General features: G+C 47.2%; 5 protein-coding genes across 5 annotated transcripts; 2 read left to right on the top strand and 3 right to left on the bottom strand.

Annotated features, from left to right (window-relative positions):
- Positions 1-473: 473 nt before the first annotated feature.
- Positions 474-623, top strand: ACRALDRAFT_2114469 (uncharacterized protein; the record flags this gene model as incomplete). Its single annotated transcript, XM_071023686.1, has 1 exon — positions 474-623. A coding segment is annotated over one exon (150 nt), but the record flags the coding sequence as incomplete, so codon positions are not given.
- A 44-nt stretch (positions 624-667) lies between these two features.
- ACRALDRAFT_213720 (uncharacterized protein) lies at positions 668-984 on the bottom strand (the record flags this gene model as incomplete). The annotated part of the gene is made up of 4 exons (XM_071024127.1): positions 668-707; positions 739-756; positions 847-876; positions 911-984. The coding sequence occupies 4 exons, from the start codon at positions 982-984 to the stop codon at positions 668-670; spliced, it is 162 nt and encodes a 53-aa protein (XP_070871284.1).
- ACRALDRAFT_1078264 (uncharacterized protein) lies at positions 812-3,034 on the top strand. Its single transcript, XM_071018751.1, has 2 exons — positions 812-2,018; positions 2,092-3,034. Exons 1-2 carry the CDS (start codon positions 1,032-1,034, stop codon positions 2,674-2,676), a joined length of 1,572 nt encoding a protein of 523 aa, XP_070871283.1. The 5' UTR covers positions 812-1,031; the 3' UTR covers positions 2,677-3,034.
- Positions 3,035-3,150: 116 nt separating this feature from the next.
- Positions 3,151-5,554, bottom strand: ACRALDRAFT_1078263 (uncharacterized protein). The gene is made up of 8 exons (XM_071018750.1): positions 5,170-5,554; positions 5,030-5,099; positions 4,939-4,974; positions 4,741-4,873; positions 4,588-4,680; positions 4,459-4,515; positions 3,905-4,376; positions 3,151-3,838 (listed from the first exon to the last, which is right to left on the bottom strand). Exons 1-8 carry the CDS (start codon positions 5,205-5,207, stop codon positions 3,805-3,807), a joined length of 933 nt encoding a protein of 310 aa, XP_070871282.1. The 5' UTR covers positions 5,208-5,554; the 3' UTR covers positions 3,151-3,804.
- Positions 5,555-5,928: 374 nt separating this feature from the next.
- On the bottom strand, positions 5,929-9,154 carry ACRALDRAFT_1083760 (uncharacterized protein). Its single transcript, XM_071019505.1, has 3 exons — positions 8,276-9,154; positions 7,489-8,209; positions 5,929-7,433 (listed from the first exon to the last, which is right to left on the bottom strand). Exons 1-3 carry the CDS (start codon positions 8,971-8,973, stop codon positions 6,078-6,080), a joined length of 2,775 nt encoding a protein of 924 aa, XP_070871281.1. The 5' UTR covers positions 8,974-9,154; the 3' UTR covers positions 5,929-6,077.
- Between the last annotated feature and the right edge of the window lie 1,629 nt (positions 9,155-10,783).

Below are 10,783 nucleotides of genomic sequence, written 5' to 3'. Positions count from 1 at the left end.
CTAATATTACGATGTATATATACCTATTCAAATTTTCAGCTCCTCGACTTAACACCATCAATAGGTATACCGCCATCCCTCTTAATAACCTAAGGCAGGCGTATAGGAGGCTGGGGTTAATAGAAGTTATCGTAAAGAGCTTATTCTGATAAATCTATTAATATCTTTAAATACGGATCGTTAAAAAATTATAAAGTTATAACTGATTTAAGTTAGGGTGTTTTGGCCTATACAACGTACGTTATACGTTGTATATAGGCAGGAAGTGGTGATGGCTTCAGATGTCATTTACCTGATTGACGTTAGTCCCATGCTGTCGTACTGCTTTGTACCTCTCTATATAAATTTGTATATAAAGATACCGATCGGCGGTATAAACCAATGACCGCTTAGGATGTGGGACCAAGTCACAAACTAACGTATTTAATCCTTGGAGAGGTGTATAAGTTATATTAATTGACGGCTGTCTTACGTATACAAAACGTCTGCTATGCACCTATGTACCTATGTACCTCTGTACCTATGTACCTATGTACCTATGTACCTATGTACCTATGTACCTATGTACCTATGTACCTATGTACCTATGTACCTATGTACCGGTACGGGACATCTGCAGCTAAGATCGTGGCGTATATAGACTACTGCGCGGGCTCGCGTAACCTTCCTAATTGGGTTTGGGACGCTTGCAAATAGTAGACAGGCCGCTTGCAAATAGTGGTACTCGGTTACCGGTACTCAGTAAGGACAGCTTTCCTGAAGTGTGCAGGAAGCAGGTCAGCTGGGATATGAATTAGTGGAGGCGTGAATACTCTGTTAACATTACGAAGGGGGCACCCTGTTCACTGAAGTATAACTGCCTTTGACCGCGCGAAGCTTCCACCTACACACAATTATAACGGAAACTTACAGTTGCTTACTCGGCGCGCCATCGACCGCCCTCTTGTCATCTCCCCCTCCTCCTTTTTTCGTCTTCAATTGCATGTTTGCTCTCGCCGAATTCCTCCTTCCTGGCATATTTCTCATGCACCATGTTTGTGAACGCCTCAACTTTCGCATTAGCTGCGGGACTCCTTTCTGCCACGTTGATATCGGCCCTCTCGGCAGACAGTATTCCCGTCGATATTCCCGTCTCCGCCCTTCTCGACTCTGCACAAAGTCATCTCTCTAGGGGCGAGACGAGCGACGCATTGGTGTTTTACGACGCGGCAATTTCTCGTGACCCATCCAATTACCTTTCTCTCTTCAAGCGCGCCACTACTTACCTTTCCCTTGGTCGAACATCGCAAGCGACGGAAGACTTCAACAGGGTTCTTACGCTCAAGCCTGGGTTTGAGGGAGCTCATGTCCAGCTTGCCAAGATCAAGTCGCGAAGCGCAGATTGGGCTGGCGCGAGGGCGCATTATTTGCAGGCGAACAAGGATGCCTCCTCAGCTGAGATGGCGGCTCTCGACCAAGCAGAGAATGAAGCTCATCTAGCAGAGGCAGCCGAGCAAGCCGGGGACTACGAGGCCTGCGTCCACCATGCTGGACAGGCCTTGATGATGGCGAACCGAGCAGTCTCCCTGCGCGAGATACGGTCTCGCTGTCGATTTGCCCGTGGTGAAGTGGAGGAGGGTCTGGGCGATCTACGACACGTTTTACAGCTACGGCCGGGCGATATCACCCCTCACCTCACGGTCTCTGCGACGACATTTCACAGTCTGGGTGACCTGGAGAATGGCATGGCGCAGATAAAAAAATGTCTGCACTCGGATCCTGATTCGAAGCCCTGCAAGCAGTTGCTCAAGCAGCAAAAAGCCATTGACAAAATCCTCGGCAAAGTCAGCAAAGCTTTCGAAAAGAACCAACCTATGACAGGCGTCAAGTTGCTCATTGATACTGCAGACGATAATGGTTTGATCAGCAGCATCAAGGCTCAGGACGAGGACTTGAGGCAGAAGGGCTTTATCCCCCCACGAGCACCCTCTCGTCTGTACGCAAGAGTAGTAGAGATGGCTTGCGAAGGCTATTACGAGGTAAGTCGACTCACATCTCCCGTCATAGCATATTGGGTGATTGAAGATCTCTCACATTTGTATTCCCTGGCAGATGAACGGGAAAAAAACCAAGCAATATTGCGGCGACGCCCTGGCTCTTAATCCGGACTCTTTCTTCGGCCTTCTCTACCAGGCCCGGGACTTGATGGCAAGGGAGGAATTTGAAGACGCCGTCCGGACGTTACAGAAGCTCGAGGATCTGAGGCCCGACAAACGAAATGTGATCCACCCTCTCTTGCAAAAAGCGAAGTTGGCCCTCAAACGCAGCAAAACCAAGGATTACTACAAGGTCCTCGGCGTCCCGAGCGACGCTGATGACCGTCAAATCAAGTCGGCCTACCGTAAGCTGTCCAAGATACATCACCCGGACAAGGCTGTGAGGCAGGGCATGACGAAGGAGGAGGCCGAAAAGAAGATGGCGTCGATCAACGAGGCGTACGAAGTTCTCAGTAATCCAGAATTGCGTGCTCGGTTTGACCACGGCGATGACCCAAACGATACAGAACAGCGGGGGAATCCTTTCCAACAAGGAAACCCCTTCGGCTCACCTTTTATGTTCCAACAAGGTGGTGGAGGGGAGCAGTTCAAGTTTCATTACGGAGGGCGCGGTGGTGGCTTCGGCGGATTTCCATTTTAAGATGTATTCACAAAAGCCTCCCAGCGCTATTCGGGAGCGCGGCTCTGCCCCCCTGACGCGTCGGTTAGCCGCTGTGGCTATGCCTGGGATGGGAAGAGGATCAAGCGAGAGGAGTTGGGGAGTTACGTCTTGAAGGATTTGTTTTAATCAGGCTAAGCGGCAAGAGGCTCTTTGCCTTTATGCTGAGCAATCTGCTGCCTGAGTAGAGTAGGAGCCGTATCAGTAACATTGTTAACAATACCAATGGATAAGAAATTTGTATGTCAGGCCTACTTAGGACTTTGTTTGAACAGTTGGACCGAGCGTTAGCCTAAGAAACCATAGTTTCCAGACCTGATCATCTCAAAATGCAGCCAAGGGTTTTCATTCCCTTTCCAACCCAGTGGAGGGCTCGATCCCCTTGACATCTGGCTGGTTTGACTACCATACCAGTTGGATTGTTATTTCACTGAGGTCATTACGGGTTTGTTGTACCACCAGTCAATCAATACATTGGCCATGGAAAAGTCTCCAAGCACCTACATGAGCACAGAAAAGAGGCCCGGCGCAATCGTCGCGTATCATGACATAAGACTCGGTGGATTGTCTGAGCCGTATTCGAATGATGTGCTTCGGCCCTGGTGGGTTTAGAGGCGTCGCAGCTGATGATGCACCCTTCTGGCCGTGAATCATCCTCATTGAATTGAAGGACACCAACTCTTCGGGGTCGCCCGCATGGAGATTAGGCGTCCATCACAGGCAAACGATCGTAAATGACCAGAGGAGATGTTCGCATATTTTAGTTCCAGTATATCTTGTACATGCCCACTTCCACGCCACTGATGGAATGAGCGCCTGCCCACCGCCCTATGCTCCGAATGGTTTGTTTACAATGGTTTGTACAACTAGCCCATGATCCCCAAACTAGGAAGTAGCCATGCAAGATCCAGTAAAAAAAACGGTCTGGAAAGGCCCAAGATCCGTAGTGCCAAGGCATGAGGTTTTCTATATGGTTGAGCACCTGAACAATCCGGCGTCTTCACGGGAGCATCGGCCTCTTGCCATACTTCCAAGTAATATTAAGTTGCGGGATTTGTTTGTGATGCTGTGTCGGCGGATGTGCTGTAGCGCCAGTCAGTCGCCGTATCCTTACAGTGCGTCGTTCTGTCGGATGAAGTATGCTCTGCCATAATAATGTTAGCGGTAACCCATAAGGGGTCCAGTTCAGGGGACAAGGAATCAAACGCACTTTGAGGCTTCGTAGGCCGACCAGCAGATCGCGGTACTTGGCATGGTCGTGATCACCCTTGGACCAACTCCCTTGAAGAAGCCCCTGAAGCCCTCCCTTCGCAAGAGCAGCCTTGACCCAGCCATGAATCCGTCGACTCTTCTCAGTTCTGGGTCCGCCGCTGTCCCCCGTGTTTGCAGCATTGTCTTGATCACATCCATTGGCGTCGTGAGAGCAGCAGCAAACCCTCCAGCAACGCCTCCCGCTACGATATGAGTAATGGGATCATAATGCTTCGTCGGGTTCATCACGGTTGATATAGACTCGTAGGCGAGGAACTGCAGAGCCGTGAATGGAACCGTCATGGAGAGTGTCGTGGGATAGGATACATAAAATGCACCCAGACCCTCGGTTCGGTAGACATATTTCGCGCAGTCCATCATGGACCGGTAGATTTTGGCCGAACCCCGCATCTGCATTCGCTGTTTGATAACTGAACAATACCCAAGTTGTCAGCACAATACCAACCAAGTTTCATTCATCAGGCACCGCCGGGCGCAGTGTCATTGCCGTACCATCAAAAGGATTCATCAGGGCGTCACTGGCAATGGTGGCACAGGCCCCACTCGTTACTAGAGCACACCTGTCAGTCAATCCAAACTCGAGCCCACGGTTGAGAAGGGGGACCGGTGATTAAAGCATACCAGCAGCCAGAGGATGGTGCACCCCGGCTTGGTTACCTCCCATGATGTGCTTGACAGCCTCGTAGGTCGCAAAATACACGGCGTGCGCGGGACCTTGTGGTGGTTTAGCACAGGTAAATGAGATGGAGACATCCGAGATGGTTCAATACCCACCTGCTCCTGCAACAACACTCGACACGCCTCGCCAAAGACTGAGAAACCCTTCCCCGCTAGCGATGCGAAATGTACCCTGGATGGCACCATTGGATGCATTTGCCGGACCGGATGTCAGAACTTGCATTCGCGTCTATGTCCGAAGTCGCGTTAATAAAGCCTGATATGAAAAGAAGTCTGTATGGAAAGGACACGTACCTTGATCGCATCAATCGGGTACATGACTGTGTGTTCCTAAAAACATGTTAGCTTCTTGACGTTGTGTTCAGGGGTTCATTCGTCGTCGTACGGCAATGCCTGCGAACGCCCCGGCCGCCATGTTTTGTAAAAGGGAAAAATTAGGTGGGAGCGATTCATAGCTGTCGCGCAAAGTCAGTCAACCTTCATTCAACCCATATGCTGACGACCGGCAAGGGAGAGATCGCGCACTCGTATTCCTCGACGGGCTCCGCATTTGGCTGGGCCATTGCGGCCGCAGCTTCAGATGCCTCGCCGTAAGGTTTGGGTCGCAAGCTCGCCAGGTTGGCAGTTGTCAAAACGACGGTGACACGATGTCCTGAGACTGAAAAGCGAGGATGGCAGTTGGAAGATCGTGACTAGCCCACACCACGTCAGGAGATTGCTAAGATAGCCACGTCCGCTGGTTGCGCGATTGCCACGCGACGAAAGCAGCAGCACGACGGTAGTAGTTGTAGTGTGGGTTGCCAGATTGGTCCAAAAATGCTCGCCAGAGCGATTGGGGATGGATGTGATCTTGAAAAGTTGGCCGTAATGCCTTCGTCGAATGTCGTCAAAGAGGAACGACCAAAAATTTTATGTTCCATAGGTACAAAGAAGAAGTTGAACCAGATCACGCTCGGATAGGTCACTATCTATGTGTCTAAGCCCTAGAGAGTGAGTGCACCGACAAACAAACTAACTGTGGCAAAACCTCGGCCCTTCTGGTAATAATGGTCTAGTGACTAAGCATGTGACTAAGCATAGGTGAAGAGTAGGCAATGTGCATACTTCGTACGTGGCTAAGAAACTACTCGTTATTAATGCTAACCCACTGTACTCTCTCACAGAGATTATATACACGCCATACTGTGATTTCGGATAAATCGATGTTGAGATACTTAAGTCTCAACTCGCGGATCGCTTACACTACTTGCCTTCCATTTCGTTGCCTAACGGTACTGTAATCGGCGACCATGTAGTATCATTGCTCATTGCTTATAATGAAAAGAACTAACTTAAAAAAGGTGCGAGTCCTACCAGTGACCATTGAAGTGGAGCGGGCACGCACATATGGTTTTTTTTATCGTCTTCGAAGCCAACGACTAACACATCGCATCCTACGAAACTCCACCCAATCGATTGTCTCGCTGGGCTTGTTGAAGTTGATGTATCAGCCCGAGAACGCCAGTATCCTGGCCCAGTGTCTCGACTTCACTATTGTCTCGGCTAATTGTTTTGGAGGGTGAAGTCTGCCATGCAGATTCTCCTAGTGTTCCCTCATTATCAAAAACATCTTCAGCTTCATCCGCATGGCTCTGGGTTTGCGTTTGGGCATGCCCGCCACCCTGTATTGATTTTGATTCGTCAAGGATATCCTTCCCCGTGAGACCACCAGGGAGCGCCACTTGGCCTCGTGGAGCATATAAGTTATGGGCATTTAAACTCACCCCGTGTGGCTGATGGCGCGGGTCAAGAAGCACTGACGGCATTGGAGAAAGCGTCGTTAAAGGTGGTGGTAATCTTGACAATCCGCCCAGCTGACCATGATCTCCTATGACTCCTCTGGCACGGATGCGTCTCCCCATTCTTGAGTCCTGAATTTCGGTCATGAGGGCGGGAGACTTGACACCGGATAAGGCCAGGGACGGTCGAAATGGTTTCCGTGTGGTGTCAGGCGCATGGCCTCCCAGTTGACTCGATTTTGGATTCACCATGTAGTTCTCCAAGAAGCCGAAGTATGACGCGGCCATCTTTCCATGTTTCGCCGAGTAATAATCATCTCGCGGATCAGGCCTGTCCAACCCCTCCTTACCTCCCACGACCTTTTCCTTGAAATCGAATTCGGCGAAAGAGCAGACGTAGCCGAGTCCATCCACATGAATTGTAAATTCTCTGAAGAAATCGATGATCTGGTCGCTGCTTTTGGGCGCAGAAAATAGAAGGACCATCGACGCAAGGAATATGCCCGCTATTTCTTCCAGCAGGATTACCACCTTCAGCTTGTACAGCTGGGAAAACTCTTGCTTCACATCAAAGCTGTGCAGCCTGCCCCGCCAATGGTCCGGCATGTAGTGGGTGAAGTCGAGAACAGCTTTGAGCGCGTACTCTGGATCGAAAACAGTAGTCTCTTCGGGTATCATACCCCGAGCCAGAGCCCAAACAGTACCAAAGACACCGATGTAAAAGAGAGCAGTTCGCTCTTTGGTGATCTCAAAACCGAGGAAGAGCTCATTATCGAGGAAGGAAGCCACTGTTAGAACAAATATGATGGCACCCGACATAAGCATGACTGATCGAGCCACTTGCTCAGTGAGGCGCTTAGGAAACTGGTCGATATAGCGGCTCGCGAATGGATATGACATATTGATCCGCTCTTGAAAAAGATGAGGCAGTTCGTTGAATTCCCGAAATTTCCATCGAGCCAGGGCAGTGTATCGCCTGTCGCTCAAAGTCGCAGAGTTTTTCCTGTATTCCTACTTCGACCTTTAGCAATGCCTTTAGGAAGCTAGGCAGTGGGGTTTGACACACATTGTAATAGTTCAGGAAATGTATGAAGGTTTGATAGCCAATCCAGAAGGGAGTGCATAGAAGGTTGAGAATCCCGGCGGCAATGAATCGTTCACGCAATTTGCGACTCAAGAGACTCCGGCGACCGGACTTTAAAAACTCCGGGTTTACCTGACCACTACGGTCGAAGACAAAATCTATGATGCTGAAGTAGATCCACCACTGAAGGGTCCCAGAGAAAAACTGGCGTTGTCGCATGAACGGTATTGGAAGAGTCATGTCCAAAGTATCCTTGTTGATCATGGCGATGAAGTAGTTGTCTTTTCGCATCAGCCGGCTGGCAATATCCACAGCATCAAGCCGTTGCTTGGAGTGCGCCCGAAGCCACTGTCGTTGCAATGGCGTCATGTTAATGGCTGTATTCGGGTTTGCATCTCGAAGAGTCATGACACGCGCAACCACATCTTGCCAAGAAACGGTCTGCATATCTTGTTCGGGAATTCCAAGTAAGTAAGTGTAGAAATCTCGCATGTTCAAGAGGCGCCTTGTGTCGACTGTGAACTGAACCGTTTTCCAGATGATATAGAACACGAAGAGCCAGAGGCCTAGGTTCCAGTACCAAGTCATGTTCTTAGTACATTGTGGAATTACCACATCCGACAACGCTTTGCTTCGAGGTACTAAACCATAATCGATGCACTGTGTCAAAAACGTTAGGAATACTGCGAGGAAACTAGATTGTCTGTGCCATGGATTAGAAAACAAGCGCCTCGTTAACACATCTCAAAGCATGAGGATCCAGACATACACCAGATGCAAAACCCTTTCGCAGATAATGCACCAAAAACCGCTGCCGAGGTAATATTCGTAGACATCTTTCATGAAGAAATCAAGGTTTGTAACGTTGATCCATCTCCATAAAGCCTTCTCTCTCATGTGACTTGTAATTCCGCGAGTGTCGGTAGAGAAAGAATTGGACTCGACTGGATATGATGGAACCTCATGTGGCAAGCTCTGCTGGGTTGCTTGAGCCTGTCCCGAGTGACCACGAGACTTATGGGATGGGCGGCCTGGCGTAATATCGGCAAGCAGAATTGGGCGCGGCGGCTTTCGTCCACCCGGTGCATTTGATTGCCCATTGTCATGCCGTTCAATTAATAGTGAACCCGGAACGTCATTATCCCCATCATCATCTTTGCTGGGGTTCTTCCAAGTCGGAGCCCGGTTGACCCTATAAAGTCCATGGTCGTCTTTTTGTTGTCGAGAGACCCTGTGAGTTGTTCTTATTGGGTTTGCTCCGCCAGTGTGATTCTTGTCGGAATTAACGGATGTGACGTGATCGAGATCCTGGTCGTGGAATTGTTGATTCCAGTTCTCTTCGTCTACTCCTGTGCCAAAATGGTTCCCAATGAGTGTATTATTATGTTCCTGACCCCTCAGCTCTTCGTAGAAAGATTTCATTTCCCCCTCAGAAGAAGAAAAGTGAGAGACGTTGGTCGAAGTCATGGCAAATTTTGGGCAAGTGGCCCTAAAATAGGGGACCCTTGAGAAGAGGATCTGATTGTCATGACCAGACAGAGGCTTAGGGAGGCGACGGATTCTGCTCGCTCTTCAGTTGTGTTCTGAAAGTCCTTAATCAGTGCGGCAGCGGAGGGCAGTTGGTTGGTGTTTATGTGTTCGAAATTGGGATGGACTGATGGAGCGTGGGCCATCCACATCAAAGGGCGGTCATCGGGGCTATATACTTCGTACAGGTGATCTTGGTCATGATCGAGTAACAGTATCCCGCATAACCCCTGTTCGGTACCCTGCAAGCGCCTATCGTAGTTAGGAAGGTTCACCGAATCCGATTAATCAATGCGTAGGAAATCAGAGTCGCATTATAGTCTTATAATATATAGAATCCTCGGATAGCTAACTAATAAGTCCGTATTTATTTAACTTATCTTTAGTACTTTAATCTAAAAGAATATAGTTATATAAAATATCTTATATATAAACTATAACCTTAGAAATATATATTATATTATTTTATATAACTAGTATTTATAAAATTAATAGTAGATTTCTTAATTTAATATACTCATTTAATATTCTTGATTTTAGTAACAGAATTCTATCTATAATTATATAAATAATCTAAATCTACTTTAAGATAGAAAAATTATATTCTATAATTATTATAGCCTAGTATATATAATATACCTGCTAAGTAAATGTTTATTTATTCGTACTCTATTACTGCTTAGCTAATACTAGACTAGCCTTCTAGGTAATAGTCTCTCTTAGATTCTAGAAAGAAGAAAAGCACTTCGGATAAAAACTCCTTCCACTTTATAATAACAAAAGTTATGCTATATATATAAGCGCCGCACTATATAGCCGCTATATTAGGACTATATATACTATAAAACCACTAATATATATATATTACTTTAAGAACTTTATCTTAGTCTCTATTCTTCTGTTATTATTACTAAGATAGAGTCTTAGTAATCTATCTATTACGGGTTAACCCAGTGGAGATAGTCCGGTAAAGCACTGGATTTTCCGACTAATTATAGTGTGTTCCTAGCGAGTCGCCGGGATATTATATTTAGGTCGTAAGCACCTATAGAGTTTTCCCCTTTTCCTTCTTTTCTCCTTAGGTTTAGATAATTTAATTATTCGGCCTTACTCTATAAATAACTTATAACTAGCCGCTTATATATCTAAAGCTTAGCGAAACCCATACGCTACGCTAATAGAGATAGATTATTAGTTCGATCTACCTCCCGGCGCTCTGTCACGCCTAGTAGCGAGTCGCCTATACGGAGTGGAGGAGGGAGATTATTAACCCTTTATAGACTTAGGTCGCCACCTTAACTACCTAGATCTAAGAATAACAGAACGCTATTAATTAACTACTATAAGCGATATAAAACTAATAATATATAGCCACGCCGCGCTTAACCACTTTATTAGAGGAGGTTATATAAAGCTCCTAAACGCCTGCCCTGATACCCACGCCCGATCCCATACCCGTTTCGAACCTATAAACTAAGGCACTCCTACTACTATAAAAGTTTAATAGTAAACGTTCGGAGTATATAAGCTAGTTATCTAAGATATATAAGAAGCTCCTATTAGATTAATACCTCTTCTAGAGCCCTCGCGAGAAGTAGTACTTTATTAACGCCTACCTAGATAAAGCCCCTTATTATATTATCGCCTCCTTTTAGGCGGTAGGCGGAATTAACGGTTATTATAACTCTAAAGACTTTATTAATTACCTTAATCGTATATATAAGGATATTAACGAATAACCTCGCACGGC

Source organism: Sodiomyces alcalophilus (genome assembly GCF_042370955.1).
Source record: "Sodiomyces alcalophilus JCM 7366 unplaced genomic scaffold ACRALscaffold_10, whole genome shotgun sequence".
In the NCBI taxonomy this organism is placed as follows: Eukaryota; Fungi; Ascomycota; class Sordariomycetes; order Glomerellales; family Plectosphaerellaceae; genus Sodiomyces; species Sodiomyces alcalophilus.
The sequence above is the reverse complement of the archived record's forward strand: the minus strand, read 5'-3'. Positions and strand labels throughout refer to the sequence as shown.

Bases quoted from the DNA above. Each gene is read 5' to 3' on its own strand.
- ACRALDRAFT_1078264 (XM_071018751.1), top strand. From the start codon at position 1,032: ATGTTTGTGAACGCCTCAACTTTCGCATTAGCTGCGGGACTCCTTTCT. The intron at 2,019-2,091 runs GTAAGTCGACTC...ATTCCCTGGCAG, and splicing joins CTTGCGAAGGCTATTACGAG to ATGAACGGGAAAAAAACCAA.
- ACRALDRAFT_1078263 (XM_071018750.1), bottom strand. From the start codon at position 5,207: ATGGCCCAGCCAAATGCGGAGCCCGTCGAGGAATACGA. The intron at 4,975-5,029 runs GTACGACGACGA...ACATGTTTTTAG, and splicing joins GGGCGTTCGCAGGCATTGCC to GAACACACAGTCATGTACCC. The intron at 4,874-4,938 runs GTACGTGTCCTT...CTTCGGACATAG, and splicing joins ACCCGATTGATGCGATCAAG to ACGCGAATGCAAGTTCTGAC.
- ACRALDRAFT_1083760 (XM_071019505.1), bottom strand. From the start codon at position 8,973: ATGACTTCGACCAACGTCTCTCACTTTTCTTCTTCTGAGGGGGAAATG. The intron at 8,210-8,275 runs GTATGTCTGGAT...TCCATGGCACAG, and splicing joins GAAAGGGTTTTGCATCTGGT to ACAATCTAGTTTCCTCGCAG. The intron at 7,434-7,488 runs GTGTGTCAAACC...AGGTCGAAGTAG, and splicing joins ATTTCCTGAACTATTACAAT to GAATACAGGAAAAACTCTGC.